At 42.8% G+C, this 19,545-nt stretch overlaps 1 protein-coding gene and 1 long non-coding RNA gene across 2 annotated transcripts; one reads left to right on the top strand and one right to left on the bottom strand.

The window, feature by feature from the left end:
* Window positions 1-7,626: 7,626 nt before the first annotated feature.
* LOC308577248 lies at window positions 7,627-9,724 on the bottom strand. Its single transcript, XR_014003541.1, has 2 exons — window positions 9,607-9,724; window positions 7,627-8,530 (listed from the first exon to the last, which is right to left on the bottom strand). It is a non-coding gene; the product is annotated as an uncharacterized lncRNA (long non-coding RNA).
* A 75-nt stretch (window positions 9,725-9,799) lies between these two features.
* Window positions 9,800-14,500, top strand: LOC308577247 (E3 ubiquitin-protein ligase Topors-like). The gene is made up of 2 exons (XM_081177286.1): window positions 9,800-9,950; window positions 12,647-14,500. Exon 2 carries the CDS (start codon window positions 12,650-12,652, stop codon window positions 14,384-14,386), a length of 1,737 nt encoding a protein of 578 aa, XP_081033412.1. The 5' UTR covers window positions 9,800-9,950; window positions 12,647-12,649; the 3' UTR covers window positions 14,387-14,500.
* Window positions 14,501-19,545: the final 5,045 nt, after the last annotated feature.

Below are 19,545 nucleotides of genomic sequence, written 5' to 3'. Positions count from 1 at the left end.
AAAACTGTTATAAAGAAAGATGTAACCATATTTGACTGTTGAGTGAAGTCTGGAAGAATTGCTTGTTGACATTTAAGGAAATAAGCAATTCCCTCGGTGGCCTCTGGTTTAAGTATGTGTCTTACAGATTTAAGAACAGGCTTAGCTGCATCTTTGGAGCCATGGGACATCTGAAGTGTGCTTACTGTGGATAAGGAGGTTTTACTTACCAGCGTTACTCCTTCCTTCTGCTTCACTCAATCTCTCAGCCATTTCCTGGAATCTGGAACACCCCTCCCCGCAAATCTGCAATTTATGTGCCTGGTCGCCTCTACAGGACAGGAAATGGCTCTAAAATGTTTCAGCAATGGTCACATCAAAGGTTGCAGAAAGGTGTGCCTATCAAGTTTTAAACACAAGATAGAAAATGGGCCATAAATTGTTTACCTTGAGCTATATTTTATTTTATTTTATTTTTGCAGTAAAATGTGCAAGCTCAGTGAGAAAAGACCCAAGTTCAAAAATGTCTGTTTCTTTTCATCCAAGTTCTGATCTCTAATTGAAGCTTAGACAGAGCTCTGCAAAAGCCCCATTATACACACAATTTCTAGTTTTTAATGGTCCTGGAAGCTTTGTTCTATGCCTTTCAGGCTCTCAGGCTTATTTGGGAGGGACAGGAGGGATGCAAAATCATCACAGATCATGCTGGTATCCCCAAACAACTAGGCCACCCCAGTCCAACCACAGAGGCTGCTAACACCCAAATGGTAGTGTTCTCCATAATCTCAAAGCATAATTTCAAGCAGGAGTTATCACAGATGTTGTTTATCACTGTCTCACTTTTTGTAGTTAAATCTTTATGAGTTTGTTTTTATCTGTATTTTTATTACTACTTATCATGTTGCATAAGCTGCCATAGGGAAGATATTCATGCATTTATTTTAAAACCATTTGCGTACTAAAAAGGTAAAGGTACCCCTGCCTGTACGGGCCAGTCTTGACAGACTCTAGGGTTGTGCGCTCATCTCACTCTACAGGCCAGGAGCTAGCGCTGTCCGCAGACACTTCCGGGTCACGTGGCCAGCGTGACAAAGCTACTCTGGTGAGCCAGAGCCGCACACGGAAACGCCGTTTACCTTCCCGCTAGTAAGCGGTCCCTATTTTATCTACTTGCACCCGGGGGTGCTTTCAAACTGCTAGGTTGGCAGGCGCTGGGACCGAGCAATGGGAGCGCACCCCGCCGCGGGGATTTGAACCGCCGACCATGCGATCGGCAAGTCCTAGGCACTGAGGCACTTATTTGCGTACTACCCTTTATCAAAATAGATTCCAGCACCCCAAATTTGGGACATCATTTCTGAGAAAGCCCTCTCCTTTGTGGCTGTGTAACACACTTCCATTAATGAAGGCACGTGGAGTAGGGCCTCAGTAGAAGACGTTCAGATACTGGTGGGTTTGTATAGGTATTTGCTTCCAATTTTTTTTAGGGATTTAAAGGTAAGTTGGATCTGGAAACAAATAAACATCCGGTGCAATTATTTCAAGATTGATATAATGTGATCTGATCTAGCTGTTCCAGTTAAAGTTCTGGCAGGCAAATCTTTCAGTAATTGAAACTTCCAAGTCACCTTTTTCCTTTCTTTCTTTTTTTAATGGCAGGATATATATTCCTAAATTGAATGAATAAATAACAAGACAAGGTAGGGCAGACCTGCTATTCACTGCTGGGAATTCAAGGTCATTTCTTAAGTAAGGATGGAGGAGAAATTCAATTCAGTATGCATTTAAAGCCAAATCTATCAAATTCAAATTTTACAAACTAATATGTGAACCAGAAAACGGCTATCCTGTGAAATTTGCGCTTTTCTGAATTTTGCAATGCAATTCTCCAACCAAGGAACGTTTACAAAAATGCATATGTTTGGGGAAAGTGTGCATAAAAATGAAGGCTTTGGTGAAAATAACATGCGGAAATGCATTGTGTTAGGGGAAATTGCCTGCAAAAAATGTGTACCTTAGTCAAAACTGCATATTAAAGTGTCTTTATAAGAAGAAATTCACACTATGTCAGGGACCATGCTGAGGAGGGCTGCAATGAGGAATAATAGTAGGAGCCACTCCCTCCCCATGATCCTGATCCTGAATCTTCCTAGGAGCAGGAGGACAGTATAGATTTGGAACAGTGGTTTGCATAGGGGTATAGTTCAGAAGGCAGAAGCTGAGAAATATAGGATGGGGAACAGCTAGCAGAAGAAACACTAGAAGAGAGAGTTAACAGATTCGCTGCTTCTGGACAGCATTCATGCCCGTTCTCCAAAGACACAGAGAGCTCAGAAAGTGTTAGAACAGAAAGTGCAGAGGGTGCAAACTCAGATTACAAAACGTAGGAATGATGTAGATTAATAGGGATGAAGAGGGGAGTGACCCTTAACTGGGAGCACCACCATTTCTAGGTAGATGTCTTCTTTATCTCTCACTGTGATTATTAAAGAATCTAACTGGTAAGACGTTCCTTTTGTTTGATTTTCTTATCTACTGCCATGGGGGAGGAATCTGATTCTCCGAAGCCTGACACACTAAAACGTTGGTGAATTTTCATGTCATATAAATGTGAGGAAATAAATCTAAGATTGGAAAAATGAGAGAATCGATATTGACCAATACTTTCATCCCTATCCATAACCAACACCCATGTAAATATGTAAAATTTTTAGCTCAGGGATGGAGAACCTCAGACCCAGATACCAAATTTAATTTCTGCCCTGGTCTGTTAGCCTGGCCTTTGGGACTTGCCCATACTGTGCCTACTCCCTAGGCCATGCTGTTTACCAGCCTTGCTCTGCATCCTGTTCAAGAGCATTTGTTTGGCTGGAACATATCCTTGAATTGTGTTCATACCTCCTGCTGTGTGTGTGTGTGTGTGTGTGTGTGTGTGTGTGTGTGTGTGTAGAAATTTATTAATTGTGATTGGAATGTAGCCTATTGTATGGGTATTGTATCATTTGCTTTGCTGACTTAAATTTCAGTCACTGTTTAGAAAAACTGAACGACTTTTAAAGACTGAATTCAGTGGATCTGTTTTCAGCTGCCTGAGACCACATTTTCTAAGGTTAGTGCCAAACCCCAGGAAACAAGGAAGGAAAACAAAACTAAGCACCTTTTTGTCATTCTGCACACTCAGCAATGGACATTTTGCCAAATATTCCGGTATCTTACCCCGTGGCTAAGCAGAAAATAGCTCTGGCTACCCAATGTATATTGCTGCACCATTAAGTTTTGTGACTTACTGAATGAACACCATCCTGAGGCAGTAGCATAATGTTTGCTAGGGCTGCTTTCTCGCTCCCGCTTGGATTATCTGCACTAGTTCAAGTAGCAAGTATTGTCGCCTCTGTTAGATTTCATTTATGACACCAGTTCAAATGACACTTAATGGCAAGCTTTTATTTCGCTGGGCAAAATGCTCCAGCTGAAGCCTTGTTAAAAACAACAACAGACTGCTGTCGTTCTTGAGAGCAAAATATTTGTCTGTGCTGTTTGCCGCCAGCTAATTAACAACCGACTTGAAATTCTCATCCTTGGAAATGTTCATGTTTATCATTCAGACTCTAAAGTGCTGGCTCTCTTCATTTATTGTAGTAGCAGTGCTGACATGACTCCCCAACCCCTCCTCCCAAGCCACAAAACAATTTCAAGCAAAAGGCTTAATTGGGAAGAATGACACTCTCTTTACCATCAGGGCTACTCCAGTCAAATCAAGCTCCAGAGCAGCAGTCACAAACAAAAATAATTAGACTTAGAAGTTCCCAAAACAGTAATTGAAGATTGTCAAGAGCAGGGATGGGAAAATCTGTCATATTTGGTCTCACTCAGTTTCCCACTTGTGGGTTCATGTATCCTCATTTCCACATCAGTTTGTGATTTTCTTGTTATAAAAAAATAGAACTCCTCATGAAAATTTATCTTTTTTAAGCATAAATTGCTTTGCAAAAATATCATCATTATTATTATTCATTAAATTTGTATAGCACCCTATACCCGCAGGTCCCAGTTCTTACAAGAACTGTCCCCATATATAAATTTTGTATGTTATATTCACCATTATACACCTTTTAAGGCTTACTTTACCCTTGTGTATAAATGTTTCTGCATATTACTTGGCTGTAGAACTGCATTGCAAGAGTCAGAGGATGTCCGTGTTTGAGGGTGCACATTGTTTTGCAAAATGAAAATTAAAGAGATTTGCCTTTAGATGTGAACTGAATCAATTCCCCCCCCATCCCTATTCAAGGGTGAATCCCCGCCCCCATAGAGGAACTGTGTTGATGTACAAGAGGATTTTTTAAAAACAAGGTGTAGGTTATTTTTCTGTACCTGTTTATTGAATTACCAAGCCTTTTGTATAAAAGCAGTAGCATTTTATGCTGTTGAGAAGGAACTTGTTGGAGCATTAATTACCCAGCAGGGCTTTAAACATTTCCCAACATTGGAAAGGAGTGAAAAAATAGAATAGTGGTTTAAAAACAGAGAGACTTGTGGAACCTTACAGACTTCCTTTGTCTGATTTATCAAGGCATAGGCTTTAGCGGCTAGACCTCGCCTGAGATGCATGAAGTGTTATTCTCAGCAGGTATGCACAAGGGGGGGGGAATCATAAATGGGATAGACAGGTAGGTAGGTAGGTAGGTAGGTAGATATCTGTCTTTCTATCTATTATATCTGCCAACTGCAAATAACACTTCATGCATTTGACAAAGTAGATCCTAGCTCCATTAAAGCTTATGCCATAATCAATCAATCAATCAATCAATCAATGGTGACACAAGACTCTGTTCTTTTTCTTGCAACAGATTCACATTGCTGCTATGGAATTTACTGCTGAGAGGAATTGCTCAGGGATGGTACACATGTTAAAGCTGTCACACAGGTGCTGTTGTTCTCAAGACAACCAATTCCTCTCCTGCCCAGTTCTGGAAACATTTAACATGCAGACCTATGTCATGATGCAGTGGGTCTCCACACACCCTCCAGTGACCACTGGAAAAATGGGTGTGGAGCAGTGCTATTTTTCTAGAAAAAGAGGTGCCGGAACTCACCATGAATGCCTCCCTTGTTCTCTTATAATGGCAATGGAACCCACCTGAGAGGTGCTGGAACTGAGATCCGGCTGACAAAAAGCCCTGATGTGGATAATCACAATTATGATGTGATGGCAGAGGATGTGGTTTTGACTTATGACCAGAATGAGGGTCAGAAGGTTCAGCATTCCTATGGCAAGTATATAATGTGTTTTGGCCCTGAGCGATTCAGATGCGTAATTGGTTTAGAAATACTATGTGTAGTGGCTATTCTACATTGCAAAATAGCTATGTAAACTGGATCTCTGAACCATGCCGACAGTTTCCAACACCCCATAGCTATTCCCCTTCCTGATAATAATCAGGACCACTCACATGAATAGCTTATTGCTCAGTTAGGCAGCATGGTATTCTCCATATGCTGTAAGTTCCCATCGTTCAGCCCAAACACTGAGGTCCAGCTCCAAGGGCCTTCTGGTGGTTCCCTCACTGTGAGAAGCAAAGTTACAGGGAATCACACAGAGGGCCTTCTCAGTAGTGGTGCCCTCCCTGTGGAACGCCCTCTTATCAGATGTCAGGGAGATGAAGAACTACATAACTTTTAGAAGGCATCTGAAGGCAGCTTCATTGTATTAGTTTTAAATGTTTGATGTTTTACTATGTTTTATATATGCTGTAAGCTGCCCAGAGTTTATGGGGAAACCCAGCCAGATGGGCGGGGTATAGATAATAAAATTATTATCATTATTATTATTCATTGGTGATGCTGGTTGCGGCTGATGGGAGCTGGAGTTCAAAAACATCCGAATGGCACCATGTTGGCTGCCCCCACTTATCTTATTTATTTTATTTAATAAAATTTTTATACCACTTTGTTTTAAAGGAAATCTCAAAGTACTTTTTGGCATAACTTCTATGTAGTGGCATATTCAAGCAGCCACTGGTCCACTGTTAGAATGTGGAGTTGGGCCTCAGGACTGTTTCAGTTGTGCCTGAGATGGTACACCATACCTGTGTCCACCAATGCTGTCATTGATAGACGTATTTCAAGACTGCTGGAATACTGTGTAATAACTTGCAATCTTTCCCAAACAGCTTCTCATCTTCCAAACTTGGAGTTTGGCTGAAATACAATGCTCTCTCATATAAAAGAAAATTCCATCAAACTAATTGGGGCTTATTTCTAGACAAGCAAGCATTGGATTTCCCTGTCTGTGTTCAAACTTGAAATGTTCCTGTTCTGTTTGAACAAATGAATGAAAATATACAATTTATGGCCACTAGTCCCATCACTTCCTGGCAAATAGAAGAGGAAGAAATGGAGGCAGTGAGAGATTTTACTCTCTTGGGCTCCATGATCACTGCAGATGGTGACAGCAGTCACAAAATTAAAAGACGCCTGCTTCTTGGGAGAAAGGCAGTGACAAACCTAGACAGCATCTTAAAAAGCAGAGACATCACCTTGCCAACAAAGGTCCATATAGTTAAAGCTATGGTTTTCCCAGTAGTGATGCATGGAAGTGAGAGCTGGACCATAAAGAAGGCTGATCGCTGAAGAATTGATGCTTTTGAATTATGGTGCTGGAGGAGACTCTTGAGAGTCCCATGGACTGCAAGAAGATCAAACCTATCCATTCTGAAGGAAATCAGCCCTGAGTGCTCACTGGAAGGACAGATCCTGAAGCTGAGGCTCTAATATTTTGGCCACCTCATGAGAAGAGAAGACTCCCTGGAAAAGACCCTGATGTTGGGAAAGATGGAGGGCACAAGGAGAAGGGGACGACAGAGGACGAGGTGGTTGGACAGTGTTCTCGAAGCTACCAGCATGAGTTTGACCAAACTGTGGGAGGCAGTGGAAGACAGGAGTGCCTGGCATGCTCTGGTCCATGGGGTCACGAAGAGTCGGACACGACTAAACGACTAAACAACAACAAATTGCAGGTCAGCCATCTTTATTTCCACTGCACATCTACTGTCTTGTAATGGCATCTGTTGACTGCTGCATGTCTGCTACTTCCAAATGTTATTTGCCACACGGCGGGCATCATATTGCTAACCAAGTTACTATCAAGAGCTGCTCATTATTTGCTATATGATGAGCTGCGATTGTAGGCTTGGGAGAGCACATCTTTCTTTGGACTCTGTCCTGGAAAACATTGAGGCTTCTGTCTCAGTGATGTCTATGCTGGCTTGGCCATGTACACAGAACAGAAGATGGCAGGATCTCCAAGGATATGCTCTGCAGGAAGCTGGCTTCAGGCACTAGGCCTGTTGGCAGACCAACTCTGTCTACAAACATGGCATGAAGGCTGACAACATTAACCTCGCTGTATGGAATCCCTTGCCAGATGATCGCAGTGCCTGGAGACAGACAGGTTGTGTATCCACAGCAGTGACCAGAGGAGGAATGACTGCTAGGAGGACCTGTAGCAGCAAAATTGGACACCTTCATCTGTCCCATGTGCAATACAACATGCCTTCCATTGTCTCCCAACAACAGCAGCAATTGCTGTTGTCCCATTGCCAACAGCAACAGCAATATGTCAAGTGCTATGTATTCTACATCAGATACTTTCAAATATTGCATCTTTATTGTCAAATACCATCAAATATTGATTGGTGGCCTTTCGGTAACCTTGGGGGAAAGTAGGGCAGCTGAGATTACTCGTTCACTTGCCGTGTACTTTGATGGTTCCTCCATCAATGGCAGCTTGTGAACCTTTAATGGTTTCAAATGTTCACTCTGCATGCGGCAGGAAATAGCCTTTGCTCAAATTCCCATGATTTGTTTCACCTCAGAGTCTGAATATACACTATTCTAAAGTTTGCTTTGAATTGTCATTTCATCATGTAGGCAAAATTCTCTACCAGTTTGAAAGTCAGCGATAATAGAAACTGCCAGGCTCCACTGGCGCCAGCATATTGCTTTTCATTTCAGTGCTTCTGCTCACATCCCATGTTGTGAAAGTCAACTTCAGGTTTCTGTGTCAGGTTTTTGCATGATGTGAGGTGCCAAATCATTTATTGCTAAGCTTTTAAATTGAGATTCTTGTGGGTTTCCCCTCCCCCACCTCCGCCTATGCTGACAAGTAGAGATGGACAAAATATTTCCATGCTGCAAGTGTTGGATGGTTTCATCCCAGTTTCTAGGAGGGCTCACATGTTACCTTTAACAAGTGTGCAATCTCTGTACATGTGTACACAAATAGTTGAGCTATACACCAATGCAGTTCATCACACGTAATGCACTTAAGATAATGTTTGAATCCAGATGTTCTTCTTCTATGTTGACTATTCCAACAGACAGGTGTCTAGGGAGCTCTCTTCCAGATCCCTTCTCTGCTGTTACAGTACATGTAATATGTTCTCCCTGACTTCAGGAATGGCTTTGGGGTTATGAAACTCCTCTGAGAGCTACAGGCTCGGGAGTCCCATTCAGGAATCAATATTTTTTCTTTAGAAGTTGGGAAAACCTAAAGTGGGTGGAACAATGAAGACAAGCTTCACTTTGTATGTTTCTTTGTATGAATTCTGCAAGCTGAATTTTCCTTAAGATATGTGAAACTTCACAACTTCTTAAAATTGTGTGTTGGTCTTTCCTCCATTAATAAAACAAGTAAATAAACTCTGGTTTCCTGGTGTCCTGTATGGAGTCATTGCTGAAAGAATTCATTAATCTGAATGACTAAAGTTATCAAATACTAACTCTTTTGGTATTATAAACATAAATGATTGAACTAAGGAAGAAATTAAGCTCTGGCTTTGGAATCTTATTCTTTTAATAATGAAATGGCATAAAAATGTCTAAATTTAAGAACCAGGCAGATATGAGTTTCATTAGGACTGTGGCAGGTACATTGCCTCTCAAATGCCTCTCTTGTGATTCCATTATTAATTTGATCAAGTAGAAATAATTTTTTCTAACAAGGTTCAGAGGTTAGAAATATCAAGTCTACACAGAGGGAAATCATATTAAGCTGTTCCATGGAATGACTGCCTGAAAAAGGTGTCCTATTTTCATTTACCAGTTTTCTCTAAAAGCATAAAGATCACAAGGTGATTTATGACACCAAAGATACCAATTAAACCACAATTACCACCAACCATTTCTTAGATAGTACTTGTATATTCTTTGTACACACCAGTAACGTTGCTAGATCCAGTTCTGGAGCAAGCTATTTGATACACTATTGACACACCTGAAGGATATGTTCTGAGTACGGACACTAATTAGGTCTGCACCCCCAATAAGTTACACTTTCTGTGAAAAGAAACACGGTATCTATTATATGGGTAGTTGAGATATATACTACAGTGATACCTCGGGTTAAGAACTTAATTTGTTTCAGAGGTTCGTTCTTAACCTGAAACCGTTCTTAACCTGAAGCACCACTTTAGCTAATGGGGCCTCCTGCTGCCACCGCTCTGCTGCCACACGATTTCTGTTCTCATCCTTAAGCAAAGTTCTTAACCCCAGGTACTATTTCTGGGTTAGCGGAGTCTGTAACCTGAAGTGTCTGTAACCTGAAGCGTTTGTAACCTGAGGTACCACTGTATCTGAAGATATGCATCTCATCCCATGAAGCATATTTCCTCCAATTCATCTTTAGGCTGTTTGTTGTTATAACTAGAATAGCCGCTTGATGTCATCTTTTCATAGGTAAGGCCCAACAGCAGAGGCATCATTATGAGCCGGGCCTTTTTGAGTCTATGATTATGACATCATTAAAATTCCCTGCCAGAATGTTGCTTATCCCAAGCTGTTCAAGAGACATGGCTCCTTAAGGGAAAGGCAGAGACATGAGGAGAAAAGGAGGCTGGAGACGACCTCAGAGTGGAGTGAAAAAGAGATACTAGGCAAGAAGGAAACAAAAATTTAGCACATATCTCTAGGTAAGACTTTTGCAGACTCATTGGTTGGGCTTAGCTCTGTTTTTCTTTGTGAATCTGGTGGTCCTAAGAAGTGGTATAATAAAGTGGTTAAAGATGTGAAATTGGAAGAAAGGTCTTGTATGAGTGTTGCCTCAGCCCTGAATATCTGAAGTGGCCTTGGCCAAGTCTTTGTCTTCCAGTTCATTCCCACACTTGCAGCACATCCAAGCACAGTCTCGCTTAAAGAGGAATGCCATCATTCAAAGGAGATGTCATTAGACACCAGGCCATGCTCATTGAGCAATGGTCATATCTGGTGAGCGAGCCCAAACTGGGCATAAGCCCTCCTCATCACCAAGACTTCCTGGACCCAGGGGCATACGAAGGGTATGTGTGGAGGGGGTGGGCCACCCTGGGTACCACTATGGGGGGGTGGCAAGATAGCCCACTACCTCCCCCCAGTTGTAGAGCGGCCAAGGATTTGCACACAGTCAGCACATGCAGTTCGTATGAGCTGCCACTCGCGTGCTTTCCATACGGGCTGCTGCTCGCACATGCCATCCAAACGGGTGTCCGTACAGGCTGCCTCTCACACAGCGACTGTATGGGCTGCCATGTATGCACAGTCCGTATGGGATGCTACACATGTGCAGTCCATACAGGATGCCATGCGTGTACAGACGGCGTGCATGCACTGCCGGGTGGTTCGTCCCGCCCCTCGGCGTCCCGCCCTGGGGGCCGGAGAGGGTTCCTCTGCCACTGCCTGGACCTCCAGCAGCAGCTTTGAATCAAGGAGTATTCCCAAGTTACAGATCTGTTCCTTTTAACAGGATATAGCCCTAGTTCCCAAGCATGACAACTGCCTATTCACATCACCTCCTTTTGGTTGACAGAACATATTGGATGCTCCCTTGAATGTTCAGGTCTGTGAATGTAAAGACTGCAAGAAATCAACAGTGAAATTGAAATCTATTGGTTCCAGTAATATCATTGAAACTGGTGCATGGTGAGCTTTGTGTGAATTGGGTGGTAGCATAAAACCACTGCAAATGGCCAATTATATTCAGTTTCAGTGGCATGATAAAAACTGTACTGAGCGGCTGGTAATTATTACCTGTCTCCATTTTGAGTACTTTGCAGTGGCAGCCATTCTCTGGTATGGATCATATGATTGGGGGTCTTATGTTATGCTTTGAGAAGAGAGGCAAAGGTTCTGTGAGTCAATTAAATAAATAATAAATAATTAGTTTTTATAACAAGTTTAACAAGAAGGAAGAGGGGAATGAAATCCGAGGAAAACACACATCAGCTCACATTAATAAGACAACAGCCGCCAATGCATCCATCTCAGTTTAAACCTATGTCAATATATGCCATCCAAATGTTCTGATAGATATCCAGATGAAATCGACAATTTTTAAAAAATATGTTAAAATGTAGTAATAGTAGGATAGAAGAGCTGGAAATAATGCCAATATATTTCGCATCTGGCAACCAATGTGCCATATTCAAATCGTACATGGGTAGACAAGTCTAAAAAGCCCAGGACACAAATTTTCACAGCCCTCTAGCAACTAGGAGGCTTAGTTTGGTCAATATTGAATATAAATTTCCAGAGTTAACACTAAATACATTGCTTCTGGTAAATGAGCCACCATAGCTGCTAGAGGGCAGTGAAAATTTGTGTTCTGGACTTTTCAGAATCATCTACTCATGTACTATATGAAACCAAAAGGTCCCCTTTCAGCTCTCCTATCCCACTGTAAAGGTGAGTGGTAAGACCAGGGGTCAGCAACCTTTTCCAGCTGTGGGCCCGTCCGCCGTCCCTCAGACCATGTGGTGGGCTGGACTATTTTTTTGGGGGGGGGGGAGGAAATGAAAGGATTCCTGTGCCCCACAAATAACCCAGAGATGCATTTTAAATAAAAGGACACATTCTACTCATGTAAAAACACTGTGATTCCTGGACTGTCCATGGGCCAGATTAAGAAGGTGATTGGGCCACATCCGGCCCCTGGGCCTTAGGTTGCCTTCCCCTGGGTAAGACCCTCAAACCATTGCATAATAAATGGTGCATGTTTGTTTTCCCATGCTTGAAGCATAAATTTCTTGGCAGCTATAAGGACTTGACTTGCAAAATCCACTTTTGTTGCCCTGCCACTAGTCCCCATACCATGTAGGTATAATTTTAAAGTAAACAAATATAAAGGAATTTTCCACTTTGAAATTAATGTGGATAATAACAGAGTCATTCGTTATGGTGGGCGAGGCAGAATGGCCTTCTAAATGTTGCTAGACTCCAATTCCCAACTCAACCCCAACCAACATAGCCAATGCTCAGGGATCATGGGAGTTGTAGGCCAATACCACATAAAGGGCTTCCCCCATCCCTACCTTAAGATATAGATTTAGCAGAGCAAATGGCTACTTCTGCTATGACATCAGAAGTCAATATATGAGGCTAAATTGCCTGACGGAGTTGCATTTTATTTTAGTTTGAAAAAGCATCGTAAATGTGCAAGAGATAGCACCATTTCAATTCAGATCAGTTTTATTGTTGAATCCATCAAGGTTATCACACACCCAAAAATAAAACCAAAATAGCACATTTCTTCATAATTAGGTCCTGTGTCAATTTTTTTCTTAAGGGACAGTTTTCTCAATGACTTTCTCTTTTTTTGATTGCCTGAGCTCGTCTTTTTCTCCCTATTTATTAGATTATGGCATCATCCAGTGAAGAGCCTACTTCTGACAACAGCTTTTCATCTGTGAATGGCTCAGGGAATGAGAACAGTGCCCAAGGAACAGATGGACCTTCTGACTCAAGGTGTCCTATCTGCCTGGAAAGAATAAGGAACGTGGCCTTCTTAAATCCCTGCTTCCATAGATTCTGTTTTGTTTGCATCCTGGAGTGGTCAGAAAGGAAAGCAGAATGCCCACTCTGTAAACAACATTTCCACTCTTTCTTTCACACCATAAATTCCGACACTGATTTTGAAGAGTACATTATTCCCTTTGAAAATGCATCCTATGGCCTGTGTGGGGAGAGGTCAGCAATTGATCACCGGCCTGAGTCGCTGCCAGACAATGGGATCTTGTATGAAGGATACTCCGAAGGTAGGATGAGAACACTTGATGAGCTGATGAGACAGCTTGGAATAAGGAGGTCATCCCATCCAGGAGGCATCTCCCTTGGGCAAATCCGAGAGCAGGTTACAATTAAGTTCAGGAGGGGCCTTTATCGGTCTGGAGCACGTGTCAGGAACGTCCAGAGTGGAGGTTTTTATAGGGATATATCAGCTGATTTTTTCCACAGGAACCCTGTCCGTCTTAACAGGTTGGTTCCCTGGTTGAAGCGTGAACTGAGAGTCCTTTGTGGAACACATGCATCCTTGATCAACAACATACAGCATATCATATTGAACAACATAACTATCTTTGATCTGGACAGCCAAGCTTTTGCTGACATTGTGCAGCCTCATTTACTCCACTACACCAATCATTTCTTGCACGAATTCATCAATTTTGCTCGCTCCCCTTTCAACATTAAGGCCTATGACTGGAGAGCCACTTATGACATTCCCTTTCCTATCCATGATGATGTGTCCCAGTCCAATTCATCATTTACTACATCATCTTCAGAAGAGGAGGAGGAGGAGGAGGAAACGGAAGACTCTGATGAGAATGAGGGGGAAGATAGAGAATCAGTGACAAGTAATGAGGAAGGAACTTGGGATGATGAAATACAAGGAGCAACCAGTTCCAGTTCCAGCCAGACACTCGATCAGTTTTTTCTTCCTTTTGGGTCCTCAGATGGAGCACTTGTAAGAAGTCAGGACAACATGCACGTTTTTTTCCAAGCTGATGCACATTTAGGGTCACACAATAGGCACTGCCCATTACACGAACGTGTCCTCAATGAGATAGAAGAGAGTATGCCATTGCTATGCAAGGCCATCCCCAATTGTATGGAGAGTGCACATCAAACTATAGATGATATTGATGAAGAAGAAGAGCCAATAAGCAAGCAGAATGCCTTAAACAGTCACAGCTTTGGTGGCAGCACTCATAGTGCAAGTACAGCTATCTCTAATGTTGGCCAGACTGCTAGCAGTAATCGAGTGTTTGATGCTTTGCAGGTTCCATCTCAAGAGCAAGAGGCAGATAGCACGGATCAGACACCATCACAACAAAAGGACATGGTAAGCACCAAGCTGATCCACCACAAAGGAGAGGAGATCATTGTTATTGAGGTGCTTCAACCCAAAGCAGAAGACATTTTGGTTATTGAGCACATAGAGTTGAAAACAAGAGAAACTAATGACACTGGTCAGATGGCATGGCAAGATGAAGAAAAGGGTAGCTCTACAGAACTGCACTCCTCTGCAGAAGACACACCAAGTGGTTCTGATACCAAGAGGAAGGGTGGATTTTTTTCATTTATCAGAAGACCTTGATTTACACACCAGGAAAATCAGTCCAATAACCCTCAAGGGAACTTATTAAGTTGTTCTCTTAATGGGGTTATACATGTTATGCTCAAACCAATAAATTCGTATATATGAAAAAAATATATGTGTTGAATGAATGATAAAATAATCCTGGTGTTGAGTCTGAAGCAAAACACTGATAACCAAAATACTTACCGGTACCTAAACAATTACAGGAGACAATGTCTAGGGAGCAAAAAAGTATGATGAATAGAAATTTGACAGGATCTTCATTAATTAGTTATTTATTAGAGAGTGGAGCTACTATCATGTTTAAACCACACAAGTAAATTATTTTGAGGGACAGCAGAGGACAGCTATTTTGGGGTGAATTATGTACCCCACATAAACAATTTTTATTAAATTACTGTATAAATGTTTAATAATAATAATAATAATAATAATAATAATAATAATAATAATAATTTATTTCTACCCCACCCACTCTGGGCAGCTTCCAACAGAAGGTTAAAAATACATTAAAACACCAGTCATTAAAAACTTCCCTAAACAGAGCTGCTTTCAGATGTCTTCTAAATGTCATATAGTTGTTTATTTCTTTGACATCTGATGGGAGGGCGTTCCACAGGACACCATTACTGAGAAGGCCCTCTGCCTGGTTCCCTGTAACTTCGCTTCTCGTAGTGAGGGAATCAAGACTATTACTCTCACTCTGTTTTATGTGGGTTCATCAGAAACTACACCGAACAGGAACAATCTACCCTGCACAACCTCGTAGGGTGTAGCCAACATGATGTCCTTCAAATGCCGTTCCCATCAGCCCCAGCCAGCATGGCCAATGGTCAAGAATGATGGGAGTTATAGTCTAGCACCTTAATTTAGTAAAACCTGGCATGGACCAGTGTTTTAATGCTGGCTTAGACTCCTTTTGCATTTGTGGCTCTTTTAAAGGTTGGCCTAAATGTTCCCCAAACAGAGTTGTGTTCTCTATTCATTATTTTCATTGCCATGATCCTACACTTTGTCGAAGGGAAACTCCCCACTGGGGTAGAAATCATATATTGAACAGATGGAAAACTCTTCAATCTGAGCAGGCTGAAAGCAAAGAGTAAGGTTACCGTAACTTCCATCATAAAGCTTCAGTATGCTGATGACAACGTAGTGTGTGCACGCTCAGAGGATAACCTCCAAACCATCCTAAATATCTTCGCAGAAGCTTACGAAAAGCTTGGCCTGTCGCTCAACATCCAAAAAACCAACATCCAAAGTGCTGCACTAACAAGTACAAAATAACCCCTCTGCAGCGCCACAAATCCAACTCAATGGTGTAACGTTGGAAAATGTTGATCACTTCTCCTACCTAGGCAGTTATCTTTCCACAAGGGTCAACACTGATGCCGAAATCCAGCATCGCCTGAGCTCTGCAAGTGTAGCTTTCTCCTGATTGAAGTGCAGAGTGTTTGAGGACCAGGAAATTCGCAGGGAAACCAAAATGCTTGTTTACAAAGCTATTGTACTACTAACCTTAATGTATGCTTGTGAAACATGGACCAGTTACAAATGTCATCTCCAACTTCTCAAAAGATTGCATCAACAGTGTCTCTGAAAAATCTTACACATCACTTGGGAAGACAGGTGAACTGATATCAGTGTACTGGAAGAAGCAAACTGTTGAAGCAATGATTCTTCCACATCCACTGTCAGGGAACTGCCATCAGAGGCACGGGAGAAGGAGAGGGTCTCTGATTCTGCAGGGGAAGGTCCAAGCGCTAGAGGGAGACTCAGCCGGGAAGAAGGGGAAGAGAATGAGTGTAACACCAGGGATCCAGGAGAGCAACGGGACAGGGAGGTGCAGGGGCTCCAGGACTCTTCGTTGGAAGTTAGCGAGGAGAGCCCAAGCACCCCGCTGCCCACGCCCACCCTGCGCAGGAGACTCCCGCGCAGTGAGAGGCGGAGACGATTGGGCGTCAAACAACTCTTATGTTGGCTAAGGGCAGCCACGCTGAGATGGGCTGTGCAGTCCGGAGGGTTTAACCAGGCAATCTAATGCTCAAACGGAGCAGGATTACGCACGAGTAACTCCCAACCCATTATATCCACTTTGATGGACTGGTCATGTTGTGTGGATGCCTGATTATCGTCTTCCAAAGCAACTACTCTATTCCGAACTTAAAAATGGAAAGCTTAATGCTGGTGGTCAACAAAAGAGGTTTAAAGACTGTCTCAAGGCAAATCTAAAAAAATGTAGTATATACACCGACAACTGGGAAACACTGGCCTGTGAGCTCTCCAGTTGGAGAACAGCCTTTACCAAAGGTGCCATGGACTTTGAAGGCACTTGAACTCAGAACGCAAGGGGAAGAGGAAGGCATGCTTGGCAAATCCACACCATGATCAACTCCCGCCCGGGAACAAATGTCCCCACTGTGGAAGGACATGTGGGTCCAGAATTGGCCTCCACAGTCACTTACGGACTCATTGTTAAAACCGTGTTTATGGAAGACAATCTTACTCGGCTATGAGTGTTGGCCGAAGAAGAAGAAGAAGAAGAAGAAGAAGAAGAAGAAGAAGAAGAAGAAGAAGAAGAAGACTGTGTGCAGTTGTTTCTAGGAATAAAATAAGAGTTCTGGTGGGTCAGACCCTCAATCTGTATACTCCAGCATCTTATATATCTCGCAGCAGTCAGCCAGATTCCCAAAGGAAGCCCAAAAGCAGAAGAAGGCAATGAACCTATTATGTTGCTGCTCTCACCATCTGATAGTCCATAGCGTAGCATGCTGCTTCTAGACCTAGAGGTTACATGCAACCATGGCTAGATATAGTCATTGCAGATATATTTTCTTTGGTGTGGAAGGAAATATGAAACTGGTTTTATGCCATGTTTTCTCAGCTGACCTGGAGATGCTGGAAATTGAACCTGGAACCTTCTGCATGCAACACAGAGTATAAAAGGCAACTGAACGTGTTGGCTCTCCAGCACTGTTCTATACGTGTACAAATGTACACATATATATGCATAATACAATTGGTATGGTGCACAATATTTTTCAGAAGTAAAATAAAAACAGGGTCCAGCCCTAAAGAGCTTTTCATCAAAATAGATCTGTTAATGGATGAAACCTGAGAAACAGGAAGAAGGGGTGCTGCTTTTAAAGTGCTGCTTTTAACCCATGGATTATAAAGCCTTAAATTGCTTGAGACCAGATTACCTGGAAGATTGCCTTATTCTTCCTACTGCTTGCCTGCTGAATCTTAAGGTCCCCTTCAGAGGCCTTTCATCTCCCTGAAAATGCTTCCCTGACCATTGACCCTGCTGGCTGGGGCTGATGGAAGCTGAACCCAGGCAACATCTGAACAGTCACAGATTCCCCATGCAGAATTGTTTGTTTATTTGTGTGTTTGTTTGTTTATACCCCGCCCATCCGCCTGGGTCTCCCCAGCTACTCTGGGAGGCTCCCAACAGATTAAAAACAGAATCAAACATCAAACATTGGAAACGTCCCTAAACAAGGCTGCCTTCAGGTGGCTTCTAAAAGTCAGATAGTTGTTTATTTCCTTGACATCTGATGGGAGGGCATTCCACAGGGTGGGCGCCACCAGCAAAAAGGCCCTCTGCCTGGTTCCCTGTAACCTCACATCTCGCAGCGAGGGAACTGCCAGAAGGCCCTCGGAGCTGGACCTCAGTATTCAGGCTGAATGGTGGGGGTGAAGATGCTCCTTCAGGTATACTGGGCCAAGGCTGCTTAGGGCTTTAAACGTCAGTGTAATGGTTGGGAGTTACTCGTGCGTAAACCTTCCCTTTTGGAAGCTTGGTTGCATAGTTTAAACCGTTTTGACTGCACAGCCCATCTCAGCGTGGCTGCCTCAGTCGCCAGCAGAATCTGTCCGTGGGCGTTTCTTAAACCTTTGCCAGCATAAAAGCTGTTTGACACCCAATCGTCTCCGCCTCTCATTGCGCGGAAGTCTTCTGCGCAGGGAGGGCGTGGGTAGTGGAGGACCAGTGCTCTCCTCACTGACTTCCAAGGAAGAATCCCGGAGCCCTTCCACCTCCTCTGCCATTTGCTCTCCTGGATCCTTGGTGTTACGCTGATTTTCTTCCCCCTCTATCAAACTACGTCTCTCCCTTGTGCTGGTACCATCCCCTGCAGAATCGGAGAGCCTCTCCTTCTCCTGTTGCTCTGATGTCAGTTCCCTGACAGTCAGCACCAACATTTTGAATAGTGCGTGGAAACATACTCCCTGCTGCAAGGAAGGGGCTTCCAAAGCAGCACCCAAAAGTTTGAATTCTCCACTTACCAGCTGGTGAGCATAGGATTTAATTCTGTGGGGTGCTGCTATCTCATAAGGTAAGCAGCAACCCATATTCAAAAAATCAGATAAATGTCTTCCTCCCTTCCCTTAGCTTCCCCCTTGAAAATTTTCATTTACCCTACCCCCAGATGATCCAAAAGGAGGACTTATGCTTAACTTTAGAGTGCTGAGAGAGAGGCCAATGACTTTTCAAATTATCCTGTAATCTGTGCTTTAAACAATTTTTTCAGCTGAGACACTTGGACCTACACTGTAACCCAAATCCAGAAGTATCATTTTAGGGTGACATAAGATCTGCATGCCACAAGGATCATTGTTAGTTAAAGTTACAAGGTCTGTCCCCAAATAACCACGGCAGCTTTGAAATTTAGTCAGATGACTGTATTTCTTAAACCTACTTATTATGAGGGAAATCAGGTGGATCACGAATATCCATCATAGCTGAAGCAGGAATAGTCTGTTGAAGGCACATTTGGGGGGAAATGATCTTGTCTCCGAGAGCCAGTATGCTAAGTAGTAACCACTTTCACCAAATGCAAACAGGGTGTCGTGTTTCATAGAATCATAGAGTTGGAATAGATCACAAGGGCCATCGAGTCCAACCCCCTGCCAAGCAGGAAACACCATCAGAGCACTCCTGACATATTTAATTAAATTGGTTTAATTAAATTAAGTTGGTTTAATTAAACCAACTGACAAGCTTTGGAGTTTTCAACCCTAGGAGTAACAGATTGGCACCTTCTTCCCAGACAACCTTCTAAAACAAGCCAGATGAGAGTTGCTGAAGAATGGCTCCTTTCCCAAGTTATTTGATAGCGCTGGAAGGCCAAGATCAGATGGAAGGAGCCCACAAT

The sequence above is a fragment of the Podarcis bocagei genome (assembly GCF_964188305.1).
Source record: "Podarcis bocagei genome assembly, chromosome: 17".
Classification (NCBI taxonomy): Eukaryota; Metazoa; Chordata; class Lepidosauria; order Squamata; family Lacertidae; genus Podarcis; species Podarcis bocagei.
The sequence above is the reverse complement of the archived record's forward strand: the minus strand, read 5'-3'. Positions and strand labels throughout refer to the sequence as shown.